This window comes from Carettochelys insculpta, chromosome 20 (assembly GCF_033958435.1).
Source record: "Carettochelys insculpta isolate YL-2023 chromosome 20, ASM3395843v1, whole genome shotgun sequence".
NCBI lineage: Eukaryota > Metazoa > Chordata > Testudines > Carettochelyidae > Carettochelys > Carettochelys insculpta.
The window spans coordinates 14,557,981-14,585,775 of NC_134156.1; the positions used below are offsets into that span (position 1 = coordinate 14,557,981).

Sequence of the window (27,795 nt, forward strand, 5' to 3'; positions counted from 1 at the left end):
CTGAACCCACACTGAGACTCAGGGTAGACTCTCTCCGCAAGAACATTGAGCCTCTTCAGAACAACACGTGCAAATAGCTTCCCCACGGTACTGAGAAGGGAGATGCCGTGATAGTTGTTATAATCGCTTTTGTCACCCTTATTCTTGTAGACAGTAACGATGTTAGCATAGCTCATATCTTGTGGTACGCTACCTTCTCTCCAGCATTGGCAAAGTATTCCGTGCAGCTCTGAAACTAGGGTATCATTAACGCATTTGAGGATTTCTGAGGGAATACCATCTTTCCCTGGGGCTTTTCCAGAAGAGAGTGCTTTTAGCACGTCACTGAGTTCCTCCAAGGTGGGCTTAGCATCGAGTTCAGTCATGGTGGGCAGAGGCTCGATGGCATTCAGGGCTCTCTCTGTAACTACGGTCTCTCTGGTGTACAACTGTGATTAGTGCTCCACCCAGCGTTCCATCTGCTTGGTTCTGTCCTTCAAGACCTCACCTGTGGCCGACTTAAGTGGGGCAGTCTTTCTTTGTGATTGACCGATGGCCTGCTTGATCCCATCGTATATTTCTTGCATGTTACCAGTGTCTGTGGCCTGCTGAATCTTGGAGCAGAGTTGGAGCCAGTAATTGTTGGCACACTGCCGAGCAACCTGCTGCACTTGACTCTGAGCAGACCGGAGCACCTGCAGGTTCACCTCACTGGGAGGGGACCTGTATGCAGCCAGTGCCTGTCTCTTCTTCTCAATCAGGGGTGTCAGCACTTCAGTGTGGGCTTCAAACCAATCAGCAGACTTGACTGTCTTCTTCCCAAAGGTAGATATCTCAGTATTATAGATAGCATCCCATAGTTGTTCCCATCTCTTGCTGATATCAGTGTCGTCTGGGCGGGGAAGGCCTCTTCAAGTGCTTGGACAAACTCACATACTTTTGAAGGGTCATGAGTCTTACCACAGCTGGCCATCCTGTCTGGGACAGTTTGGAACAGGGAAGATGAATGAAAACAGACAGTGCCTCTTTGAACTCTGCTCCCAACATGACCTCTGCATAACCAATACCTTCTTCAACGTCAAACACCAACACACAGTTTCGTGGCGACACCCAAGATCGAAACATTGGCACCAGCTTGACCTCATCCTCACCAAACGCAGCCGTTTAGGTAAAGTCAGGGTGACACGTAGCTACCACAGCGCAGACTGTGACACTGACCATTTGCTCATGTGTAGTAAGGTGCACATCCAGCCGCAAAGATTCTTTCGCTCCAAAAAGGAAAGGAGGCCGTGCATTGACTCATGTCATACTCTGGCAAAAAGAATATCTAGTAATATTAAGGGAAATAGTCATTTTTTTCACAGTCCTGAAGCCAGAAACAAACTGATCAGCCAGAAAGATAGACATAGAGTTTGAGTCTTTTCTTACTGATGGGCGATAGGTGGACACAGTTCTTTCCTTAACATTTAAATGCGTGGATAGTCCTATCTATTAATTGAAGCACTGCCACCAGGCTAAGGTGTCTATGACACTACGAGGGTTATTTGTCTTTCCCCTCTGTTTCTTCCTTCTCTTATCTTCTTCCTGTACTTTGCCTGTAGCAATCACTAGTTGTCCCCTAGTGTTTCTGCAAAACAAAACACTTGTTTTTAGGGGTTTTATAATCTTTACTCTGCTGCCTAGCTAATCCTTCTGAAAATAGTAGCTGTCATCGGCATTCCTAATGCCAAAGGAGCAAAATTAATCCTTCTGAAAAGGAGAAATTCTACGTTATGACTAACTTCCAGCAAAAATATCTCCCTTACCTAGCTACTTAACCAGCTTATCTGAAGAAGTGAGTCTGTGCTCACAAAAGCTCATGCTCAAAACTTTTCTGTTAGTCTATAAGGTGCCACAGGACCCTTCATTGCTGTTACAGATCCAGACTAACACGGCTACCCCCCCGATACTTAACCAGCTTAGTCTATCTGCCTAGTATGCCTGGCTACCACGGAACAAGGGCTATTCAGAGAGCAATGTTTAGAGAGTGGGGGGAAATCCATGCAACCTAATGGTTTTGTGTTAATACTCATTGTATCCATTACTTGAAAAAACAAAGATATTCCAGTGTAGAGAATAAAAGTTAACTCAGCTCTGCGTGCATGTGCATGATCACCCAGAGTGCAATGACTATCTCAGAAGTGGTTAAAATTCAATTTTGGATCAATATAATGCAAAATGTATGAAATTTCTAAATATCATGTTGTCTCTTTGCATGCTGTTGAAGAGTTTTAAATTCAAAAGAAAACAGGCTTCATATTTCACTCTGAAATTATGAATTGTATACATGGATACATTTATTTTGGAGTGTCTAATTCCCTACTAGATATATGTCTTTGTAAACTGCATCAATTAATCATAAATAGCTCGTTTCCAGGTACAGGGTCCCTCAAACTATAAGACAGTTTGAATTTGGCTTCCATGGAGATCCTAACTTTTCTGGTAAAGACTTATTTTCCCTTCAACATGCTCTTTCACCAGATCTTAATTTTGCTAGAAAGAAAGAAGCACTCAAGCCTGTAATCAGGGAAACTGTGTTTATATAATCTTAATGAAAGTGAATTGAATTACTTTAATTATAAAATGCTACAGCTCAGATGTATTGAACAGGATTTAGAGCAGCCTTTGACCTCTTAAAATACCAATATAATTCTATCTTGTTTAACTGGGAAGGTTTCTCCTTGTTTATGTTCAAGAATAGGGTTCAACACTAAATAGGACAATATCCTGCAAACCTTATTCAGGCAAAATTAAGTCAGATTTGTTTAACCAAAGTTATTGGCTGTTTGTTTTACTGACAGAGCTCTCAGGCTGTAATGGATGTCTGTTAAGTTGCAAACGAATTCTAACTTTATATACTTACGCATGAACCCCAGTCAGGTTAGTCAGAATTGTATTTGACTAACAGTGATAGCAACATTTTAGTCTTCACAAAGTTGGTACACGCTAGTTTCGTAGGAGATTTTGAAGGAGGAGAATCCATTATAAACTCTGGATAAGTGAAACACACTGCTGGGGATACCCAGAGCTGTGAGTCATGATATTAAGTCTGTCTGAGCAAGAGTGAGCTTTGCTAGCAATTGGGCTGCATGTCAGTTCAATGCCATACCAGTCTATCTTCCTCACCAGTCAAACTCCTCAAGGCTCTGCCAATCCAGATCTTCCCTATTGGTTAAGAGCCAGTGAAGTCAAGCTGCAGAGATCTTTGGAGAAGTTTCTCAGTTTGCTGTTCTTTCAAAGAACCAGTACATTACAGTTTATTAACTTAACTGGGGTAAACATACCCTTCCCTTCAAACACAGCATTGAGTATTATAGTAAAAATAAAACAAATTTGTTTAAAAGGTATGAGTTAAGTGATATTACATAAAAGTGATAAAGGTAGAAATGGCTATAAGCAAATACAAATCAAAATACCTGTCTAGATGACTACAACTTAATCTAGCAAAAGAGTCCGATGTACTCCTTATGAGACATGAGGGGTAAGGAAGGTCAAAGGGGGAAACTCTCCCCTGCTAAGATGGACAAGTTAACAATTGGCATAGCTAAAATTGCCTATCTGCAGTCGCCTTCTGTGTCTAGTAGAGATAGCTTTTATGCAAGATGATTTTTGTCTCTCAGGTGTCTTTTCCAGTTTTTACTGACCATGATCATCACAGGATCACACTGTAAATTTCCTTTGTCTGGTGAAGGAGACTGCTGATCTTTACTTTCTCTTTTATAGTTCAGTGAACCTTTGAAATATATTCTTCTAAAGATAAAGTTAGATAGTTAATGTTGAGTAAAGGAGTAGTGTATGTGGAGGGTAAGGCTCCTTGCTTCGACTATGATTGCACCTGGATGATGGCTTGAGCATTTCCTTTGCCTGGGGAAAAAAACTTGGATATCAAGTCCTTACTTGTCTGATTTGAACACATTTTGAACACAATTTACCCCTGTATTTCCAGGACAACTGTGTGGTCTTTTGTGCGTTTACCATACATACACTATGCAAGAATATTAATGACCAGTGTAGTACTAGTTTTCCAATGATACCTTACATTACATATATTAGGTACAGATTATGACATTAGTGAGGTGGGGTACTCTGACCTGTTCTGTTGAAACTCACTGCAAGATACCCGGGATCCCCTTGTTCTCTAACATTGGGGTGCTCTTAGGGCCACAGTAAGTCTCCTGACTCTCCTGAATTTGGTATCTTTTTTTTTTTGTTACTAGAATGAGATTAAAAACAACAAAGAGATGTGTTCAACAAGACAAAAAGATACTTGCTTTATTAAAAGGAACGTTTTCCCTTGCAATCTCAGATACAGTTGATCCCTTTGGTATGTTTTCCTTCCAGTGACCAAAGAGCCACATTATCTACCAAAACACTCCTTGCGCGACTGGGGAGGAATGGACGTACTGTCACAGCAGCCCTTGCAGCAGAAGCCAAAGATCTTACTAAATCTGTCCGTGCCATTCTGGAAGTAGATTGTGAGTATATATATTCTCCTTCTCCACCCTCCATGTCCCCACAGTCTTTCTCCCATTCACCTTTTGACTGGTAATTCAGAGTGTAATAGTTCAGCATTATCAAATGAACAATAAATCTAATCACTCATTACCATAGGGTTCATCAGAAGAGAGCCCACTGGAGCCTGACAGCCATTAGGAAAATCTTCCATGAAAACTGCTGCAGTAGTTCAGATAGTTGTAGCATTTACACATACGAGAGAATCATGAGCTGGAAAAGTGATTTCTGTTCATGATTTCTGTTTATTATCAGCCCTTGTGAAAGCACCTTTATTATTGTGTCCAAGCCCATATTTCATACTTGTAACTACACTGTAGGTGTGGTTCCAGGGAAACACAAATTATAATACTAACAGGTGGTAGGAGAAATTGGGACTTTTAACAGGTCTGTCTGAGACATACTCAATACAGCCTTTGTCCTATTCATTTGTAAAGAAAGATAATTCACACAGTTCAGCCTTTTAACACCATAAGCATATTGGTCCTGATATTTATATTGGTACAGCTGATAAAAAAAATTGCCAAAGGAGTTACACTGATGTAAAACTGAAGTGAAAGGAGAATCAGATGCAATATTAAGCTAAAAGGAAAAAAAATTATAATCCAGCAGAAACTTGTGCTTTTCCTTTAATCAGAGTGAGATATGATTTTTTTTTCAGATCTTCGTATCATTTGCTAGTTGGAATGACCTCTCTTTTCAGAGTGGACTAGAAAGGACATGAGCATTTGACTAGTTTTGCTTTACGAATGTCTGAAGGAAAAGAGAACAAGAAGAAGTCTTGTGGCAACTTACAGACTAACAGATATTTTGGAGCATAAGCTTTCGTGGGCAAAGACCCGCTTCATCAGATGCATGAGTGGGGGGTGATTTCAGAGGGGTATTTAAAGAGTGGGGTCCCAGTAAGAGGGAGGGCTAGAGCTGACAAGGTCTATTCAGCAAGGTGGAAATGGCTCAGTATCAACAGCACTTGTCAACAGAGGAAAAAACAAGGCAGATCAGACAGGGGGATGTGAGCCTTTGTCAGAGTCTAATGGGGAGATATTAGCACCCAGAGCAGAGAAACTGCCTTTGTAAGCTGCAAGCCACTCCCAGTCTCTGTTTAATCCATGGTCAATGGAGTCAAATTTGCAAATAAATTGCAGCTCAGAGATTTCTCTCTCCATTAGATTTTTGAACATTTTTTGTTTCAGAACTATCAACCTTAAATCTACCACTGAGTGTCCAGGGAGTTTGAAGTGTTCCCCCACAGGCTTCTGTACATTACTGTTCCTGATGTCTGATTTATGTCCATAAATTCTTTTACTGAGAGACTGTCCAGTTTGGCCAATGTAAATTGCAGTGGGGCATTGCTAGCACATGATGGCATATATTATATTAGTAGATGTGCAGGTAAAGGAGCCCCTGATGGCATAGTTGATGTTAGGTCCTGTGATGATGTCACTTGTGTAGATACGTGAGCAGAGCTGGCAGTGAGGACTGTTGCAGGGGCTGGTTCCAGGCCGAGAGTCACTGGTTTGTGATTTGTAGTGCCTGGTGAGGATTTGTTTAAGGTTTGCGGGGTGTCTGTAGGCGAGGACAGGCCTGCCTCCCAAGGTCTGTGAGAGTGAAAGATCATTGTTCAGGATGGGTTGCAGATCACTGATGATGCACGGGAGAGGCCTTAGGTGGGGGCCATATGTGATGGTCAGTGGTGTTCTCTTGTTTTCCTTGCAAAGCTTGTCTTGTAGCAAGTGTCTTCTGGGTACCCGTCTGGCTCTGTCAGTCTGTTTCCTCACTTCCTTAAATGGGTATTGTAGTTTGAGGAAAGCTTGGTAAAGGTCTTGTAGATCTTTGTCTCTGTCTGATATATCAGAGCAAATATGGTTGTACCATAGCGCCTGGCTGTAAACAATGGATCATGTAGTATGCACTGGATGGAAGCTGGAGGCATGTAGATAAGCATAGCGGTCCATGGGTTTTCGGTATAGGATGGTGTTTATGTGACTGTCACTTATCTGCGGAGTAGTGTCCAGGAAGTGAATTTCTTGTGTGGACTGGTCCAGGCTATGGTTGATGGTGGGGTGGAAACTGTTGAAATCACGGTGGAACTCTTCAAGAGCCTCCTTCCCATTGGTCCAGATGATGAAGATGTCATCAATGTAGTGCAGGTAGAGGAGGGATGCTAGGGGACAAGAACTGAGACAACATTGTTCCAGGTCAGCCATAAAAATGTTGGCATACTGTGGGGCCATGCCGGTGCCCACAGCAGTGCCACTGATTTGAAGGTATAATTTGTCCCCAGATCTGAAATAGTTGTGGGTGAGGACAGAGTCACAAAGCTCCACCACCATTTGTGCCTCGGTCTCATCAGGAATAACTAACAGCTTGGAGTCCATCTTCATGTGGGATATTGGTATAAAGGGCCTCTACATCCGTGATGGCCAGGATGGTGTTTTCAGGAAGGTCACCAGTGGATTGTAGTTTCCTGAGGAAGTCGGTGGTATCTCGAAGAAAGTTGGGGGTGCTGGTAGTATAGGGTCTACATAGAGAGTCCACATATCCAGACAGTCCTGTGGTGAGGGTGCCAATGCCTCATCCAGGATTTCCAGGTTTATGAATCTTGGGTAGCAGGTAGAATAAATCTGGTTTGGGGTCAAGCGGTGTGTCTGTGTAAATCTGTTCTTGTGTTTTTATAGGGACGGTCTTGAGCAGATGCTGTAGTTTCTTTGTGTATTCCTCAGTGAGATCCTTGGACAGAGGCCTGTAGAATGTGGTACTGGAGAGTTGCCTGGCAGCCTGCTTTTGGTAGTTAGTCTGTCCTATTCATGGTAACAACAGCACCTCCCTTGTCAGCCTCTTGGATGACAATGTCAGAGTTGTTTCTGAGACTGTTGATGGCATTGAGTTCTGCATGGCTGAGGTTATGGGGTAAGCGATGCCGCTTTTCCACAATTTCTGCCTGTGCATGCCAGCGGAAGCATTCTTTGTATAGGTCCAGTTTGTCATTTCGACCATCAGGGGGAGTCCATGAGGAATTCTTCTTCTTGTACCATAGATGGGAGAGTACCTGTGCATCAGTGCACTGTTCAGTGTCATCTTGGAAGTATTCCTTGAGTCATAGATGGCGAAAGAAGGCTTCCAGATCACCACAGAACTGTATCAGGTTTGTGGGGGTGGTGGAGCAGAAAGAGAGTCCTCGAAAAAAGGCAGATTCTTCTCCGAGTGTCCCTGTGGGTGCTCCACGTTAGGTGTCGGGCTCGCCCCGGCGCCGCAGGTCGGATCTTCCAAGCAGTCTCTGCCAAACCGCGCATGCGCTGGTACGGGCCGCTCCCTTGTGTACTCCTGGCCATGTGCGCGATCCAGTCCCCGCCAGTTCCTCTTTAACCGCCATCGGCTGCAGACGGAATCCGCTCAGGCTACGGCCAGAGTTAGCGTATCTAATGTTTTTAATTGTTTTAAAGTTTCTTCAGTCTTAGATTAAGTTAGTCGGCGGCTGTTTTCAAAAAAAAAAAACAACCAAAAAAAGGAAAGGAATTCAAAGCTTCCAATCCTAGTAACAAGCGGAGCACTGGAGGCCAGGAGCCTAGGGCCATTAGCCCTCCTGCCGCGGCAGGCTTTATCTGAGAGGGGAACAAGCACAGAGAAGGTGCTAAGTACCCTATTAACAACTCAAAGACTCACCACAATGTCCTCTTCAGGATTCAAGAGGTGTGAGTCGTGCCACGAGGCGATGCCAGCGTCTGATGGGCACAGTCAGTGTATAAGGTGCATGGGGGAATCCCATGTCACTCAGAAATGTTCCTTCTGCACCAAGTTAACAGCCAGAGCAAGGAAGGACAGGGAAATGCGGCTGAAAATGCTGCTGTTCGACAAGGCCCTCCAGCCAGACGTGCCAGAGCGGCCGCAGCAGGAGGGACCCTCCGGGGCCCATAAAAGGAAAGCCGCGTCCCTAACCCCATCAGCGCAAAAACAGAGGAAAATCTCCCCAACCCGATCCCTGCTGGCAGCAACAGCGAGCGGGACGGGTGGAGCGCACAGCCCCCAGCCACAGCTACAACTGATCGGCGGCGGCGCGGAGACGCACGTGGTGGAGGTTCAGCCTCCGATGGTCAAACAGCCGCCCCACACCGCTGGCAGGGCGGCGGCCAAGCAAGCACTGGAACCGGCGGCTCCGCAAACAGCGGCACCGACCCCTGGGGAACCCGCGGCACAGAGAGCGCAGGCATGCAGCCTGCAGGCACCGGGGGAAACCGCCCGCATGGCACCGCTGAGGAGCGTGCCGAGCACGGTGCAGACTACGGGGCCGAGATCCCTGACGCGTCAGGGGGCAGAGCCACCCCCACAGGGGAGGGGAAAGGCAGCACAGAAAACACGGCACCGCAGTCCCTCCCCAGACAGGGCTGCAGAGCTGCATTCTCTGAGCCCTCCGCTCGTGCTGCAGACTCCAACGAGAAGTCAGGGGTCACCCCTAGCCTATCCGGAGCCCCAATCTCCATTGCTACAGCCAGCCTCCCCATGGCTTGGACCAACTTCGCCCTTCTTGGGCTTCGAGCCACTTGAGTACTATCACAAATCGGTCTCTCCAGCGTCCCATGTCTCCAGAAGATCTCACTCCCCCAGACGTAGGGGGTATGCACCAAGGGAGTGGTCCAGGTCACCATCCCAGGAGCAGTGCCCGTGTTGCCATGGTCGCCCCTATCATGCGGGGCATAGACACCATAGGCATACTACCAGGGACAGATCCCCACAGATGGTTCCGTATCCCCGAGGGCAATCGCAAACGGAGACAGAGACTCAGATATCTCAGGGGGAGTTGGTTCTGGAACCCCGGGAATTTCCCTCGCAAGCTTCTAGCGAGCGGATGTACCACCGTCAACAGGACCCGGAGGGGTCCAGAGAGGCGTACCCTAGCGGTTCCTCGTTGTCCTCCCCGGATGAGGCTACGGTCCCGGGGGACGTCCATCCTCCGGACGATCTCAAACAGTTCCAAGAGTTGTTTAAAAGGGAGGCCTTCACTCAAGGCATCCAGACAGCAGAGGTGCAAGAGAAGCACCATAAGCTCCTTAAAAATCTGAGACCTCCGGCCTCCTCTAAAATAGCCCTACCGCTTGACGAAGCAATCTTGGAGTCCGCCACCACAATGTGGCAGACCCCTGCGACTATTCCACCTGTCCACAAGAGAGCGGACAAGAAATACTTCGTGCCAGCGAAGGGCATGGAGTTCCTATTCAGCCACCCGCAACCAAATTCTCTGGTGGTAGAATCGTCTCAACAGAGATCAAAAACGTCTCAGTTCAAAACAGGGGGAACGGACAAAGATGCCAAGAAAATAGAGCTGTTTGGCAGAAAGGTCTACTCCTCCTCCACCCTACTGTTTAGAATGGCGAATTACACAGCGCATCTAGCGAACCACAATTTCGACAACTACTCTAGGTTAACCTCCCTCATGGACTCACTTCCAGAGGACAAGAAGCCAGTGCTCAAGGCTATCGTGCAAGAAGGCTACGCGGCCTCGAGGACGAGAGTTCAGATCGCTCTGGATGTTGCGGACACAGCAGCATGGTCAACAGCTACGGCAGTGGTAATGCAAAGGGAGTCCTGGCTCCAAACATCGGGTATACCAAGGGATCTGCAGGCGAAGATCGTCAGTCTCCCCTTCGACACGCAGAAGCTGTTTTCTGAATCAACTGACTCGGTCCTTCATTCCAGTAAAGACTCAAGAGCCACTCTTAGGACCTTAGGGATCTACACCCCTCCATCCAGAAAGAAAAAGTACTACCCTCAGCAACGACGGTACCAGTATCAGCCACAGCGTCCCCAGTACCACAGGGGTTACGAGCAAGGGCGACATCAACAGCATCAACAATATAGAACTCCCAGGCGACGTTCCCAACAGAGCCGTGCGTCCTCGGGGCAGGGCCAAAGGCCACAAGTTTGACACACAGATCCAGGGCTGCACCATCACTACCATCGCACAATGTCATCCAAAGCTGTTATTCCACCATCGCCTCCGACCATTCTACGACCAGTGGCAAAGGATCACCACAGACAAATGGGTGCTGGAGGTCATAGCCACGGGGTACGCGATCCCCTTCCAGTCGCTCCCACCACCACGACCTCCACCCAGGCCCCACCTGCAGGATGCCTCCCACGAAGCGAGACTCAAGCAGGAGGTAGACCATCTTATGCTCATAGGGGCAGTGGAAAGAGTGCTGGAGCAACTGCAAGGGAAAGGGTTCTACTCCAGATATTTCCTCACAGAGAAAAAGACAGGAGGCTGGAGGCCCATCTTAGATCTTTGAGGCCTCAACCGGTACCTGCGCAAGCAACGCTTTCGGATGATCACAGTCGCCTCCATCCTTACGGCACTGGACGATGGAGATTGGTTCGCAGCCCTCGACTTACAAGACGCGTATTTTCACATAACTATCCATCCGGCTCACCGACGATTCCTCCGGTTCATGGTAGGCAAAGAACATTTTCAATACAAGGTCCTACCGTTCGGCCTCTCCTCGGCCCCCAGAGTCTTCCCCAAGACCTTGGCAGTGGTGTCAGCCTACCTGCACAGACAGGGGGTATTTATATTCCTGTATCTGGACGACTGCCTACTCAAAGGGGCCTCGAAGGAGGAGGTACTACGCGTGATACGCGTCACAGCAGGCACGTTCTCTTCGCTCGGCCTGGTTATCAATCTGGCAAAATCAAAGATAGACCCCACACAGGACATAGAGTTCATAGGGGCACGCATAAATTCTATTACAGCGAGAGTGTATCTACCAGAGACACGCTTTCGGGCCATCGGCTCCCTCGTGCAAGTCATCACCTTCAGCCCTACGGTGCCGGTTCTGACGTGCTTACGGCTGCTGGGCCACATGGCAGCAGCGACGTTCGTAGTACAGAACGCCAGGTTACACATGCGCAGCATGCAGCACTGGCTGGCGGGCGTATCCAAACCGGCAGCACACACCGTTCACAGGGTGGTGTCGCCCACGACAGAGGTGCGCAAATCCCTGCAATGGTGGGTAAACCCCAAGAACATGCTAACAGGGGTACCCTTCCACTAACCACAAGTATCGGTTTTTCTTACTACAGATGTCTCCCACATAGGGTGGGGAGCACACATGGGCGAAGAGGTGACGCAAGGACTGCGGTCCTCCACGGAACAGTCGCTGCACATAAATATACTGGAGCTCAGAGCAGTGTTCAACACCTGCAGACACTTTCGAGACCATATACAAGGCAAAGTAGTCGGGATCAGTACAGACAATACCTCCACCAAGTTTTATATAAATCGGCAAGGAGGAGCTCGGTCCCGTGCCTTATGTGCGGAAGCAGTCTGGTTGTGGAACTGGTGCATCGCCAACAATATAACCTTGAAAGCCTCGTACTTCCCAGGCGCTCACAATGTGAAGGCAGACCAACTGAGCAGGCGTTTCGCACTCACGCACGAGTGGCAGATCCGTCCCGATCTGCTACGACCGATTTTTCACGCAGGGGGCTTTCCCCAGATAGACCTATGTGCCACTCAACACAACAAGAAGTGCCCATGATTCTGCTCCAGGGCAGGACTGGGATGTGGGTCCCTGGGGTACGCATTCGCGATCTCCTGGAGGGGCCCCCTGCTTTACGCTTTTCCTCCCACAGTGCTGATCCACAAAGTCTTGCAGAAAGCCAGGAGAGAAGGAGCCCAAATGATCCTGATAGTCCCAACGTGGGATCGACAGCAATGGTTTCCCCTACTCCTGCGCATGTCGGACCGTCCACCGATGCCCCTCCCGGTGGCGCCGGATCTGCTCACGCAAGCCCAGGGGTCCATAGTGCATCCGCACCCCCAAGGCCTGCAACTACAAGCGTGGTTAATCCATGGCTCAGCTCCCTAGAGAGTACATGTACGGAGGAAGTGCAACAAGTCCTAGAAAGTAGCAGGAGGACTTCCACTAGGAAGACCTACAAGCAGAACTGGACTCGCTTCACGGCATGGTGTTCTACCAAACAGTTAGCCCCCCTTTTGGTGCCTATACCTGTAATATTAGAGTATTTACTGGACCTCAAGAGAGGAGGACTCTCACTATCCTCGTTAAAGGTCCACCTTGCCGCCATTTCGGCATTCAGACACGAAGAGGAAGGGCACACGGTGTTCTCCCATCCCATGGTTACCAGGTTCCTCAAAGGGTTGGTAAACCTATACCCCCCTTGGAAACCACTTCCACCTTCGTGGAACTTGGACCTGGTGCTTAGTGCACTAACATGACCACCGTTCGAGCCTTTAGCCACCGTTTCCCTCTGCCTCCTTACGATAAAGACGACCTTCTTCCTCGCAATCACGTCAGCTCGCAGGGTGAGCGAGCTTGCGGCAGTTATGGCAACGCCACCCTGCACAGTATTTTCCAAGGAGGCGGTAACCATACGGCTGCATCCAGCCTTTATTCCTAAAGTTTCTTCTGAGTTTCATATTAAGGAACCTATTGTTTTACCCTCGTTTTATCCAAAGCCTCATAACTCTAACAAAAAGGCGCGCCTACACCTCCTGGACGTGAGGAGGGCGCTAGCCTTCTATATAGACAGGACCAAGTCCTTCCGGAAAACGGATAGACTCCTAGTCTCTCTCGCTCCCAAATCGAAAGGAGAAGGTCTCTCTTCGCAGAGAATCTCGAAGCACATCATATCCTGCATAAAAATGTGCTATGAACTCAAAAAGACTCCTTTACTGGCCACGCCCAGGGCTCACTCCATTAGAGCGGTGGCGGCATCAACAGCCTTTTTCAAGGGCGTTGCGCTAAAAGACATTTGCAGAGCGGCGACCTGGTCATCCTATGACACCTTCGCCAAGCACTACGCCCTTCACAGGGTATTCCACGAGGATACCCAGCTCTCGACAGCGGTCCTCTCAGGGACAAGCTGCAGATGATCCGATTACCCACCTCCTATTGTGGGTTACTGCTGGGTAGTCACCTAACGTGGAGCACCCACGGGGACAGTCGAAGAAGAAGGAGAAGTTACTCACTGTGGTAACGGTGGTTCTTCGAGATGTGTCCCCATGTGTGTTCCACCACCCGCCCATCCTCCTCGCTTCGGATCTCTGTTTAGTGTTTTGCAGGAGCATCCAAGGCGGTTGGTCAAGGAACTGGCGGGGACTGGATCGTGCACGTGGCCAGGAGCGCGCAAGGGAGCGGCGCGCACCGGCACATGCGCGGTCCGGCAGAAACTGCTTGGAAGATCTGACCTGCGGCGCCGGGGCGAGCCTGACACCTAACGTGGAGCACCCACGGAGACACATCTCGAAGAACCACCGTTACCACGGTGAGTAACTTCTCTTTCTTCTGCTGGGCTGAGTGTGTAGTTGGACAGATTGACAATATGGCTGGGTGAGTTAGGGGTACCGCTCGTGTAGCCCCATGTGGAAAGAGGGAGAAGATCGTCAGCCCAAGTTTTACAAATGCTATAATCAGTTAACACAGCGGCTGGTTAAATGGTCATTTTACAAGAAGGGTTCATATCCTAATTCTGAAATGGGTTATCCTTTTGGAGTTTTTTTTCATTAACATTATACCAATATGTTTAATATTTTGATTAACTGTTCATATTCAAGGAACTAGAAAGTGAATTCAGGGTTTGGATAGCAGAGACAGGTACTTGATGGTTGAGGGCAGAGCTGACTATGTCACTTACTCCTTTCCACTGGCAATTTATGAAGAATATCACTGAGTGTGCAGTCCTGTTTCTCATTTACTCTTAAAACCTCTTTGAACTGCTCTTGTGTTGCAAGGATCTTCTTCAGGGACAGTGTGATATAATTTGATGAAAGTATTTATTGAGATCAGTGGCCCAGGATCACAGGGCAGAGCTCAAAGGAGCAAAAACAGCTTGAAGCTTGGTTATTTTTCTGTGTCTCTTCTCTCTTCCATACAATCTGCACCAAGAACAAAAAGGGGACAGGATAGAAGTCAGTTCTGTACCACTTAAATATTTCCCAAGCAGACAGAGTTATCAGGCGCTAGTTATATCAGCTTTATGGTTACTTTTTAATCATCAGAGTAGCACAGAGCACTTAAGAGTAGTGGTCCGGCCAAGAATAGAGTCAGGAACATCCTAGTAAATCTATCTCTGCTGCTGATTTGCTGTGAGACTTCTGCCTCATTTTCCTCTTTACCAAAATGTGACAAATCCCCATCTTACATGTGGGTGCTCCCTAGGACTAATTAGGTGGCCTTACAGGATTTTGAACATGCAGTGTGATCGGGGGTATGAGTCTCAAAACACCATGGGTCTCTCTCCTATTGATTTCAGTGAGATTTCACTTCAGCTCTTGTTTGTAAATTTTTGTATGAAGACATTTGTGCAGTTTGAGGCAAGAAGGTCTGTCTGATCTTGAAACATTTTTGTGAATGTATCAAAACGAAAAAGCAGTAACGTAGCACTTTAAAGACTAACAAAATAATTTATTAGGTGAGACTTCGTGGGACAGAACCACTTGAAGAAGACCCACTTGTCCCACGAAGTCTCACCTAATAAATTATTTTGTTAGTCTTTAAAGTGCTACTTTACTGCTTTTTTGTTTTGATAGTATATAGACTAGCACGGCTTTCTCTCTGCTACTTATTTTATGAATGTGAGTTGGTACACTGGTTACAATAGGCCTACCTACATGAGTAGGGGCTGCAAGTCCAAGTATAAAACTATCAAGCTTCTACTCTGGTAAATTGATGTTAGAAATTTAATTTTTTTTTTATGTTTGTGCATCCAGTATCTCTTTTTATTTCACTGACTAGAGTCCTTGTCCTGAGCAGTATTGAGCTCAATCCCTTCTGGCTATTCAGGATGTGCTCAGCATCTCATAATACTGGGACATAGATAATTATGTCTCCAGAGCAAGAAGCTAGTGACTGCCTTTAAAATTAATAGCATTGTTCCTTGCTGGTACATTTGTAATAGCAATTATCTATTTCCTTAACTTTAGGCAGATATACCAGAATAGTGTATTATATACATATTCCACTATTCACTGAGCGAAATAATAACTGACTTTATTTATGTGGCTGAGAGGTGTTTTCCAACTCACAGCTCATGTAATCATAACTAGCCTTTTACAGATTGATTGTAATTCCACCAGAAAGGTAGACTACATGAAACACGATCTCTCATCCTTGCCAATATTTTGAATTAAAATTAGGTCATAGAAGCTTGTAAAGTCACTAATATTCCCTTATGAAAATTAATTAGCTATTTCCTTGAATTACATCTAGCAAAGCATGTGGAGCTCGGGTCAGCTATTTTCTGTTTAAAATTTCTGACATCTGTATTTGCCGAAGGGGAAAAAGAGAGAGAAAACTCCTGCTACTCCTTTTCTCCAAGCTAAACCACCTTCCAGTCACTGCATAGCAGTTTAATAAACCAAGAAAATATTTCTTCTGAAGTTTAAGCTGGAATTTGTAGATGTTTCTGAAAGAGACGTTCTTATCTCTATATAGCATTCTTCAAATATTTGCTGGGCAAATAAGTGCTAAAAAAGCTTCTTAAATTAGTTGCCTGTAGTGAACTGCAGCAAAGCCAGAGCATTATAAAGTGATTGCAGTGATTTGCTGCATTCAGCAAATCATTTAAAGAGCTGTAGCAATATATGAGAAAACAAGTTTGTCATTTTAATTTTTGCTTCCATCTTCCCATCTCTTTTGCACCCTCCCTTTCCTCCCAGATGGTTCCTGAGCAGACATACCACTGCCAACAAATCAAGAAGGCATGAATTGCCAGTTTAGTACTAAGAAATTATTTTAATGCTGTTCATAAAACACATGCCAGGGACTTCACATAATTTGGTTTCCCTAACTTCTGAAAGTCTAGGAGGGCAAGATCAATTTCTCATACTAAAATGCCACAGGTGTTCCAGAAACTTGGAGTTTTCCTTTCATTAGTCTTCATCCAAAGCTCACTGAAGTCAGTAGATAGATTCCCAGTGACTTCAGTGGGCTTTGGCCCAAACTCAAGATGATAATATACAGCTTAACTTGGGAGCCTTCCAGAACATAAGATTTAAGGAGTGGAATACTTAAACCACACTGTCAGTTTTTCCTTCCAAGATTCCAAAGTTCCATCGGAATGAGAGTGTGTTCTTTGAGGCTTTTCATTATTTTTAATTTATAGTGATTAAATCATATAGGCTACGTCTACACTGGAGCGCTACTTCGAAGTAGCATATTTCGAAGTAGCGTATTTCAAAGTAGCTCCATCGAAATATGCTACTTCGACATGTAGCATCTACACAGCCTCAGGGGCTGGCACCGTCAATGTATAATGTCGAAATAGCTACATGGCACGTCGAAAGGACAGCAGATGGGAGCGCCCACACACATAATCAGCCTCTTTTGAAATAAGGAGCCACAAAAGCCTGCAGACAGGGTGGAGAAGAACTTCCAGGGCAACAGCAAGGTTCTCCTTTAAAGGGTTCATTGTAAACACGCTTGGACTGCACAGCACAAAGCATGTGGAACTGCTCCAAGCCCCACAGACAGAGTGCCTGCAGCCATGGACCAAGAGCAGCAGCAGCAGCAGCTCAACATCCTTCAAGCTGCCACCCAAGGAGCAGGCACGCTGTTAAGTGCTGCACAGGTGGCTGCCCAGCAGCGCCTGGCAAGGGAGCCCTCCCCAGGGGCAGAAGGAGATGCCCCAGACCATTGGGCTCTCTTGTCCCCATCCCCGCCCATGCCAAGTGCTCCACTGGCTCTGGAGCCATCCCGCCAGCACCAAGTGGTGGGACCACCTAGTCATGGGGGAGTGGGACAATGACATGTGGTTCCGGAACTTCAGGATGAGGTGGTAGACGTTCCTGGAGCTCTGCCTATGGCTGACCTCCACTCTGAGGCACCAGGACATCCAGATGCAGCACGCCATCCCTGTGGAGAAGAGCGTCATGATAGCTGTCTGGAAGCTGGCCACTCCAGACAGGTACCGCTCAATCGGTCACCAATTTGACATGGGCAAGGCCACAGCTGGGGCTGTTGTCATGTAGGAAAGGAGGCCCAAGCAGTGAGGAGGGGCGGGGAGAGGGCCTGGGGTGGTGGGCCTAAGGAGGGGGGACCTGGAGTTGAGGGGGTCCAGGCATACCCTGGTCACCTTCACGGGTGCCTATGTCCCCTCCACGCAGGTGGTACATACACTGAACGCCCTGCTACTCCAGAGGGTCATCTGAGTCAGGGACCTGGACGTGGCTGTCGTGGGCTTCGCCACCATGGGGCTCCTGAATTGCTTTGGGGCCCTCGGTGGGACCCACATCCCTATCCACGCACCAAAGCATAGTGGTGGATGCTTTATAAACAGGAAGGGCTACCATTTGTCGGTCCTGCAGCCATGGTGGACAGCTGGGGCCAGTTCCAGGACATGTATGTGGGCTGGCCTGGCTGCACCCACGACTCCCACATGTTCAGCAACTTGATCATATGCTGTCGGCTGGAAGCGGGGACCTACATCCTCCAGTGGGAGATCTTACTGGGGGGACAACACTGTGCCCCTCTGCCTTGTGGCAGATGCAGCCTAACCATTCCAGTCCTGGCTCACGTGCCCTACATGGGCCACCTCACCTCCAGCCAGGACGCTACAACGCCCAGCTGAACCACCCCCGGCAGGTGGTTGAGTGGGCCTTTGGGCACCTTAAGGGCTGGTGGTGAGGCCTCTTGGATGTCAGCCTTCCCTATGTCCCCCAGGTTGTGGGCGCATGCTGCATGTTCCACAACCTTATGGAGGGTTAGGGGGAGGCCTTTGTGCAGGATTGGGCAGTTGAGGCTGGAACAGGCTACCCCAGCCAGCCAACGCTAGCCACCACGCACACCAGAAGAGGGTCCAGGTCTGGGAGGCCCTACAGCAATATTTCAATGGAGGGCCTCAGTGAGCGCTGCCCCAGCCAGCCCTGGTGGGCCTCCTGTGCACTGTCCCCACCACCCGCACACTGCCCCCCTCAACAAGCACATGTCACACAGGAGTTTGGGAAAAATAAAACTGTGAATTACTGGTAACTAATTGAACTGGTTGACTATAATTTTGGGAAAACAATTGTCACAACTATATACATGGGGGGATACTATATATACATGACGGGAGGCACGTGGATGTGCTGGCCATCAGCCCATCACTCTGGGGCAGGGGTGGGTGAGTGCAACCCCTGCTGGGTCTGGGTCGCAGGCCCCCCCACTTTGTCCAGGGTCCCTGGGGAAGCCGGCTGGGAAGGCCAGTTGGTATGGCCGGGGCAGGTCTTCAGCTCGGCAATCGGCCCCAGCAGGCTACTCCCCTGAGGGGCTGGCAGCGTGGGGCAGCAGGGAGGGCAGCGTGGGGCAGCAGGCAGGCCGCTAGTTCCTCAAAAGATGTGGCCACCCTGTTAAAGGTGGCCACAAAGGCTCCCCAGGCCTCCCGGTGCCAGGCGACCTCCCACTCCTCAAATCACAGCTGCTGCTCCGAGATGTCCACCTGGTGCCGGAGTGTGGTGGCCACCTCAGGATCCATGCCAGTTCACCCCTGGCTCTGGCAGGGCTGGGCCCATCCCAGTGCCAATAGTGCCCCTGGGTGGCGTCCAGGATGATCGATGGCGCCCTGCTCTCCTGGTGCTCGGATTGTGTGGCTGCGGAAGCAGGGGGGAAGAGAGAGGAAGGCCGTGAGTACCGAGCCCTGCCCTGTGGCCCATGCCCCCCATTCCCTCATGGGCATCAGGTCCCCGTTCTCGGTTCCCTGTCCATGAGTGCGGTGGCCATGTGGGTGGCCCCTTCGTGTGGTCTGCCCCACCCCCACTTCTCCCAGGGACTGTGCGCAGCGTTGGCTGTGAGTGTGGGTGCTGATGGGCACTGGCAGCTGTGCCACCATCCCGGGGCCATGGTCTGCCTGGGCCCTGGCAAGCCGGTCTCTGCTGAGGATGTGGGGGGTCTCCGGTCACATAGGGTGCCCGTGCCCATGCCCCGGGGGGTGTGCCCTGTGGGGTATGTATCTGAGACTCCACCGTTGCAGTCGGGGGAAGCCTGTTGGTCAGATGCCCAGCTGAAACTGCGGGAGGGGAGGTCCATCTCCAGCTCCCCCTCCTCGCTGAACCACTTGGATGGTTCCGTAGCTGGGTCGGGGTCTGTCCCTGGGGGTGTGGGGCTGGCCTCCAGTGCTGACTCTGTCTCCACGTCCTGTTGGGGCTCCTCAGCCACAGTGTTGAGGACTGCTGAGAGGTAGGAGGTGTCCTGGGGCCCAGGATGGCCCTGAGCTCCCAGTAATAAGAGCAAGTGGTGGGGGCAGCCCCAGACCAGCTGGCCAAGTCCCATGCCCGGGCGTAATGACAACTTGAAAGCAGCGAAAACAGAAATGTGACAATGCAGCCCTACAGTATTGGATCATCTACGATATACAATATCGAGAAACAAAAGGAAAAGTTGTGATCTTTAGTAGCTGCATCACATAACCTCAAAAGTGCTGAAAAACAACAAACATTGAAAATGCCTAAATTAGTGCAATTAGATAGTGTTTTGTATAAGTGGTTTATGGCTAAGCATTCAGAAGGAAAGCCGATAACAGGTCCCATGCTTAATGAAAATAGTAGGTTTTTTTTATGTTGACATGAAAATTACTGAAAAGTGCTCATTCTCTGATGGCTGGCTACATCATTTCAAAGAACGTCATGGTATTCATAAGCTTGATGTTTGTGGTGAAGTTATCACCAATACTGAAGCAGCTGAGAAACACAGTGAGTTCTTTCAAGATTTAGTCAAGCAGCATAATTTGTCACCTCCCCAAATTTCTTTTGCTGATAAAATTGGCCTTTTTTGGTGCTGTTTGCCTAACAGTAATTTAGCTGATGCAAGTGAAAAAAGTGTTCATAGCTTCAAATTAAATAAGGATAGGCTTACAGTTCTTGTGTGTGCTGATGGTAGTCATAAGCTGAAACTTTGTTATTCGCACATTCAAAAAACCAAGGGTTTTCAAAAGTGCTGTACACCTTCCTGTTATTTATTATGCTTAATCAAATTGTTGGATGCCTGCAGAGGTTTTCAAAGACTGGATTTTCACTCATTTTGTGCCAGCAGTGAAGGAAAACTTCAGAAAGCGAGGATTGCCTAATGATAACAAAGCTGCTAGTTTTTCAGGGATCATCAGTGCAATGTGCTTCCATTTTATGCCTTCACCAGCCTTCTTCACTTTGCTAGCCTAAGAAACCATTATAAATGGTAGATGGGCTAATTAAAGTACAAATATATTGTGATAAACACAATAAACGTTGAACAATCTTGAATGGCAATGCAGGAAGACGGCAAATAGATCGTGACGATGCTGTAAACTCACTCCCGACAGTCCGCTACTGAGAGAAATCATAGAACTCATGCAGCTAACATCCATGCCTCAGTAGTCAGCTACACTCACTCTGCCCACTCCCCTACCACAGCTCATCACAACATGCTGCCTGAGCAGCAAGCGAGTGAGCCTTTTGCTGGATCGATGCTGGACCATCAAAGTTTGCCAGATTATCTCCGTAAATGGGACTATTTTTGCCAGATGCCTGATCATCTGGACTTGTAAATCATCAGAGGCAGGATTAAAGAAATTTTACTGTTTATTATAGGAGATTTTGGTTTGCTTTTTCTTCCTTTTTTTGAAAAACACGAAGAATTTTGGTGGGAGCAGCTATTGCAACAAATATTTATTTTATCTGTCTATGGCCAGTCTTTTCAAATGGTACTGGAGAAGATTCTTTAGCAAGGTTATGTTTCACATGCATACGTTCATATGACTCCTTACATAGTCAGAAATAGAAAACCTTTTATCCTGCCTTCTGTACACAGGAGTGCATAAAACATTGTGCGAGAGAGGCTTCTGAATATGTCGAAGCTGAAACGTGTACATTAATGCTGTGAGAGCTGGAATGAGAGTAACTGAAATACAGGAGCAGAATAATTGTGACAGCCTTAAGAACATAAGAACATAATGGCCATTACTGGGTCAGACCAAAGGTCCATCTAGCCCAGCATCCCATCTGCCGACAGTGGCCAGTGCCAGGTGCCCCAGAGGGGGTGGACTGAAGACAATGATCAAGTGACTTGTCTCCTGCCATCCATCTCCAGCCTGTGACAAACAGAGGCTAGGAACACCATTCCTACCCCCTGGCTAATAGCCTTTTATGGATCTAACCTCCATTAATTTATCTAGCTCTTCTTTGAACTCTGTTATAGTCCTAGCCTTCACAGCGTCCTCTGCCAAGGAGTTCCACGGGTTGACTGTGCGCTGTGTGAAAAAGAACTTATTTTGTTAGTTTTAAACCTGCTACCCATTAATTTCATTTGAAGTCCTCTAGTTCTTATGGGAACAAGTAAATAACTTTTCTTTATTCACGCTCTTCACACTGCTCAGGATTTTGTATATCTCTATCATATATCCCCCCTCAGTCTCCTCTTTTCTAAATTGAAATGTCCCAGTCTCTTTAACCTCTCCTCATGCGGGATCCATTCCAAACCCCTAATCATTTTAGTTGCCTTTTTCTGAACCTTTTCTAATGCCAAAATATCTTTTTTGAGGTGAGAAGACCACATCTATAGGCAGTATTCAAGATTTGGGCGTACCATAGTTTTATAAAGGGGCAGTAAAATATTCTTTGTCTGATTTTCTATCCCTTTTTTAATAATTTCTAACATCCTGTTTGCCTTTTTGACTGCTGCTGCACACTGTGTGGATGTTTTCAGAAACCTATCCATGATAACCCCAAGATCTTTTTCCTGATTAGTTGTAGATAAATTAGCCTTGTAGCTACATTAGCCTCCCCCATCATATTGAATGTATACTTGGGGTTATTTTTTTCAATGTGTATTGCTTTACACTTGTCCACTTTAAATTTCATTTGCCATTTTGTTGCCCAATCACTCAGTTTGGCGAGATCTTTTTGAAGTTCTTCACAGTCTGCTTTCATCTTGACTACTTTGAACAGTTTAGTATCATCCAGCAAACTTTACCGCCTCACTACATACCCCTTTCTGTACATCATTTATGAATAAGTTGCATAGGATTTGTCGAGGAACACCACTCATTACCCTCCTACATTCAGAAAATTTAGCTTGTATTCGTACTCTTTGTTTCCTGTCTTTTAACCAGTTCTCAATCCATGAAAGAATCTTCCCTCTTATCTTATGACAACCTAATTTATCCAAGAGCGTTTGGTGAGGGACTTTGTCAAAGGCTTTCTGGAAATCTAGGTATGCTGTATATACTGGATCCTCCTTGTCTGCATGTTTGCTAACCCCTTCAAAGAATTTTAATAGATTAGTAAAACATGATTTTCCTTTGCAGAAACCATGTTGACTTTTGCCCAACAAATTATGTTCTTCCGCATGTCTGACAATTTTATTCCTTACTATTGTTTCAACTAATTTGCCTGGTAGTGATGTTAAACTTACCGATCTGTAATTGCCAGGGTTGCCTCTAGAGCCCTTTTTAAATATTGGCGTTAACGTTGGCTGTCTTCCAGTCCTTGGGTACAGAAGCTGATTTAAAGGATAGGTTACAAATCACAGTTAAAAATTCCACATTTTCATATTTGAGTTCTTTCAGAACCCTTAGGTGAATGTCATCCATTCCCGGTCATTTATTACTCTTAAGTTTTTATTTGTTCCAAAACCTCCTCTAATAATGCTTCAGTCCCGGACAATTCCTCAGATTCATCACCCACAGAGTACAGTGCAGGTTTGGAAATCTCCCTAAGATCCTCAGCCATGAAGACTGAAGCAAAGAAATCAGTTAGTCTCTCCGCAATGGCTTTATCATCCTTGAGTGCTCCTTTAGTGGCTCGATCATCCAAGGGCCCCACTGGTTGTTTAGCAGCCTTCCTGCTTCTAATGTATTTAATTTTTTTTTGCTATTACTTTTTGAGTTTTTGGCTAGCTGTTCCTCAAAATCTTTTTTGGCTTTTCTTATTACATTTTTACACTTAATTTGGCAATGTTTATGTTCCTTCTTATTTTCCTCAAAATCTTTTTTGGCTTTTCTTATTACATTTTTACACTTAATTTGGCAATGTTTATGTTCCTTCTTATTTACCTCACTAGGATTGGACTTCCACTTTTTAAAAGATGCCTTTTCATCTCTCATTGCTTCTTTTACAGCCATGTTGGCTCTCTTTTAGATCTCTTACTATGGTTTTTAATTTGGGGTATGCATTTAAGTTGGGCCTCTATTACGGTGTCCTGCTCTAGTCACTGTACTTTTTAATTTCTGTTAAACTGACCTCATTTTTGTGTCATTCCCCTTTTTGTAATTAAATGCCAGAGTGTTGGATTGCTGAGGTGTTCTTTCCACCACAGGAGTGTTAAATGTTATAGTATGATCACTATTCCCAAGCAGTCCTGTAATAGTTACCTCCTGGACAAGATCCTGTGTTCCATTCAGTATTAACGTGAGAATTGCCTCTCCTCTGATGGATTCTTGTACTAGCTGCTCCAAGAAGCAGTCAGGCATTGAAAAAACTTTCTCTCTGCATCTCGTCCTGAGGTGACATGTACCCAGTCAATATGGGGATAATTGAATCCCCTGTTATTATTGAGGTATTTTTATTTTGTTAGCCTCTCTTATCTCCCTTAACATTTCAAAGTCACTACCACTATCGTAGTCAGGTGGTTGATAATATATCCCTACTGCTATATTCTTGTTAGAGAATGGATTTACTATCCATAGTGATTCTATGGAACATTTTGATTCATTTAAGATTTTTACTTCATTTGATTCTACATTATCTTTCACATACAGTGCCCCTCCACCATGCACATGACCTATTCTGTCCTTCCGATATATTTTATATCCCGGTACGATTGTGTCCCACTGATTGTCCTCATTCCACCAGGTTTCTGTGATGCCGATTATGTCAGTGTCCTTTAATATGAGCTAATCTAGTTCACCCATCGTATTAAACTCCTAGCATTTGTGCAGAAGCACTTTAAAAAATTGCCACTGTTTATTTGTCTGCCTTTCCCTGATGAATTAGATTCTTTTATATGTGAGCGTCTCCTGTCTGATCTGGTGCATATTTTATCATCTCTCCTCCTCTTTTTCTGGCTAAAACCTAGAGAATTTCTGTCAATGGACTTTCCTCTAAGAGAAGTCTTCATCCGATCCACGTGCTCCCCTGCACCAATCAGCTTTCCCCCATCTCTTAGTTTAAAAACTGCTCTATGACCATCTTTGATTTGTCATAACATTATGGCCACATGTACACGAGCCCCTTCCTTTTGGAAGGGGCATGGTAACGAACCACATCAGCAGATGCTAATGAGGTGTGAATATGCCACGAATATGCAGCACCTCATTAGCATAATGGTGACCACACAGGGTTTGAAAGTGCTGCTTTTGAATCATGCACCACCCATGTAGACAGGGGCCTTTCAAAAGGACCCCCTGGACTTTGAAAGCCCCTTCTTCCTAAAACCATCTATGCTAATGAGGCGCTGCATATTCATGGGAGCACCTTATCAGTATGTGTATCTAATTTGTGCTTATGGTCTAAATTGAAACATCAAAAATGCCTCTTTCAGACAGCAAAAATATTGTGCGATAAGTAAAGACTTTTTTTTTCTTTTTGTGGAATGTAGGGAGAGGGTGAGAATCAGACTGTACCAATCGGGATGGCAATGTTGTGTCATGTTAAATTAGGTCTGTCAGGCTATGCGGGAAATAATGTGAGAGAAACCTTTAGACCTAAATGCAATTGAAAACTAGCATCTGGTTGTGTCAAATATAATAGGTAGGATTCAGTTAGAAAGCTCTAAACTATTACACGGATCCATTTTGTGAAGCTGAGGGTTAAAAATAGCTCTGCAGAGAAGGCTTTAAAGATCCAACGTCATCCTTAGGGGTTCATTCTGATTTAGAGAGCATTATAGAGATTCTCAAGCTCTACTGAGCTTGTATTTGAGATTAAAGCATTAAAGCTTTCTACACTTAACCAAAAAAGAGAGTCAGAGTAAATATTCAACAGCTCTCTGCAACCCTCTGAACCAGATTTTCACAGAATGTTTCTCGTATGTTCTACCAGATTGGCTGAGTTAAAAAGAGACATTCATGCCTGTACCAGTTCACAAACCATGTTTCAAAGAATTCTGCCGTGAAGTGTGAGAGGTTTTACGCTTTGCAGCATGGCGTGTCCCTCATCGTAGTTTGCTAATGATACATTTTAGAGTTAAAGCAACGGAGCCAGAATTTTTCAGATTGTTGAGCATATAACTTCAGTATTCATTTTGCGTAAGATGTAGTTGAAGAAACATAACCAGATCAAAACTGTTTTTCTGAAGAGGCAATTAATTTACCTTTAACAGTTGTCATGAAAGTCCGGCTTTATGAATTCTGCTAAGTGAAGAACTGTTTCAGAAGAATCTAGACAAAACACAGGATAGTAGGGATTATCCACATAAACAGCTGTCTTCCTGCATAAGGAAAATAATTTTAAAAACATTATGTTCCTCAAAATTTCAGAGTATTTGTTGCCTCTGCTCTGATGGCATTGCAAATCCATAGATGATTGTGGCAGCGGCTAACTCAATTTAAAAAAATCTGTTCATTTTGAACCCAAACTTAAAGTGGGGTGAAGAGGGGTGTTACCAAAATGAAAAAGAGGAAGACAATTGTTTTGAGTCAAGGGAAATGTTTCGTTCAATCCCAAACATTTTTTTAAACATTTGAAGAGTATTTTACTCTTTTAATTAAATAAACTCTAGCTAATTTCAAAATAGTCATTTTTTAAACCAAAAGTCAAAACGTTTTGTTTCAAAAATGTCAGACTCAGCTGTTTTGAACCTTTTTAGTTCATCTGAAGCTATTTGCCTAGTTCAGCCTACACTCAGATAGTTTTGATTGCTTTAAAACTATGTTTTGGTGAATATAGCTGTCAATGCCCTGTCCCATTCTTTATGAAAATTAGCTTATGAATATACATAACTCAAACATGCTTTGGGCAAAATGCATCACGTGACACATGATTTTTGAACTTACGGTGCTGAATATGTATGTTCTATTTATGTGCATGTATCACTCTTGTATGTGAAGTTAGAAATATGAAGTTTAAATCTACTTATTAATCTAGAATTTGTAGTGAGAGCCATTAGTGGTACTTAAGAACTTAATGACCTTGTACACAAATAATGTTCTGTGAAAGCTTTTGTTTTTCTGGTCTTGCCAGGAGATGTGGCCAGGTTTCCTGATGCTGGAACCTGTTTTATATCTTGGCTATGTCTACACTACGACATAAATTCAATTTTATTAAAATCTATTTTATAACTCTGGATTTCATAAAGTCAAATTTGAGTATCCTCATCTCACCACAAGGTCGACTTATTGCTGCCACACTGAATCACCAAACATCAAATGTTGCTGCAGCACATTGTGGGAACCTACCCCACGGTTCCCTCAGCCACTTAGCATTCTGGGTTTTTTTGCTGGTGCAGTATGGGAAAAAATGCCCCATAAGTGGTTGTGGGTATGTGATGTCATCTTTCCACATTGCATTTCCCTCTTTCCCCTCCCATGGAAAGCAAATGGCCATTTTTTCAGAATGAAAGATGGAAAAGTAGGGAATCCCAGGCAAAGGAAGACCAAATAGGCTGATTTCAGAAGGCGACTGAACCATGTAAACTGGTTGCTCAGCTGCTTTTCCCCCATAGAAGAACACCTTTAGGTACAGCTTTTACATTTTCGGCCAAGTAGTGCACCAGGCAGGGACTGTCATACTGCCGTGGGCTCGCTCAGATGGCTGTGCTGTATCAACTGCCCCCCCCCAGCCATTTTGCTCCACCTTGAAGCCAGAAACGTCCTTTCTGAAAATATTATAGGAATGAACGGATTCCTGCTTGAGGAACGAGTAGGACAGTAAAGTTAAGAAAAATGCAAACCATAACAACTAAAGACAACTCCCTCAGGCAGGGAAAAGAAGACAATTTGTGGTGCACTGTTAGAAAGAATTTTTGGCTTCCCATTTCACTACACAGATGTGTCCAACACGGGGCATGGAGCTCACCAAATTGCCACGTGCCAGAATGACTCTTTGTCCTGGAATCACCCAGGTGGCTGTGTCATCTCAACTGGCCCTCCAGCCATTTTTCCCCCAGTGAAAGCACCCCTGCTTGGGCAGAATGTTATGACTTCCACCTGATAAGCCAACTAGCGCTCCAGGCATGGGATTGCCGTACCACCCTGGGGGATTACTCAAGTGACTGTGTCATGTCAATTGGCACTCCAGCCACTTTTCCCCACTTTGAAATGAGAAACATCCTCCCTGAAAATATTACAGGAACAGATTACATC

At 45.9% G+C, this 27,795-nt stretch overlaps 1 protein-coding gene across 2 annotated transcripts in view; it reads left to right on the top strand.

The window, feature by feature from the left end:
- The window catches only part of STXBP4 (syntaxin binding protein 4), a 278,419-nt gene that overhangs the window by 134,940 nt on the left and 115,684 nt on the right, over positions 1–27,795 (top strand). For both annotated transcript variants that reach the window (XM_075014469.1, XM_075014468.1), the window contains one exon: positions 4,360–4,493. In XM_075014469.1, coding sequence (XP_074870570.1) covers positions 4,360–4,493 — 134 coding nt within the window. The remainder of the gene's footprint in view (positions 1–4,359; positions 4,494–27,795) is intronic.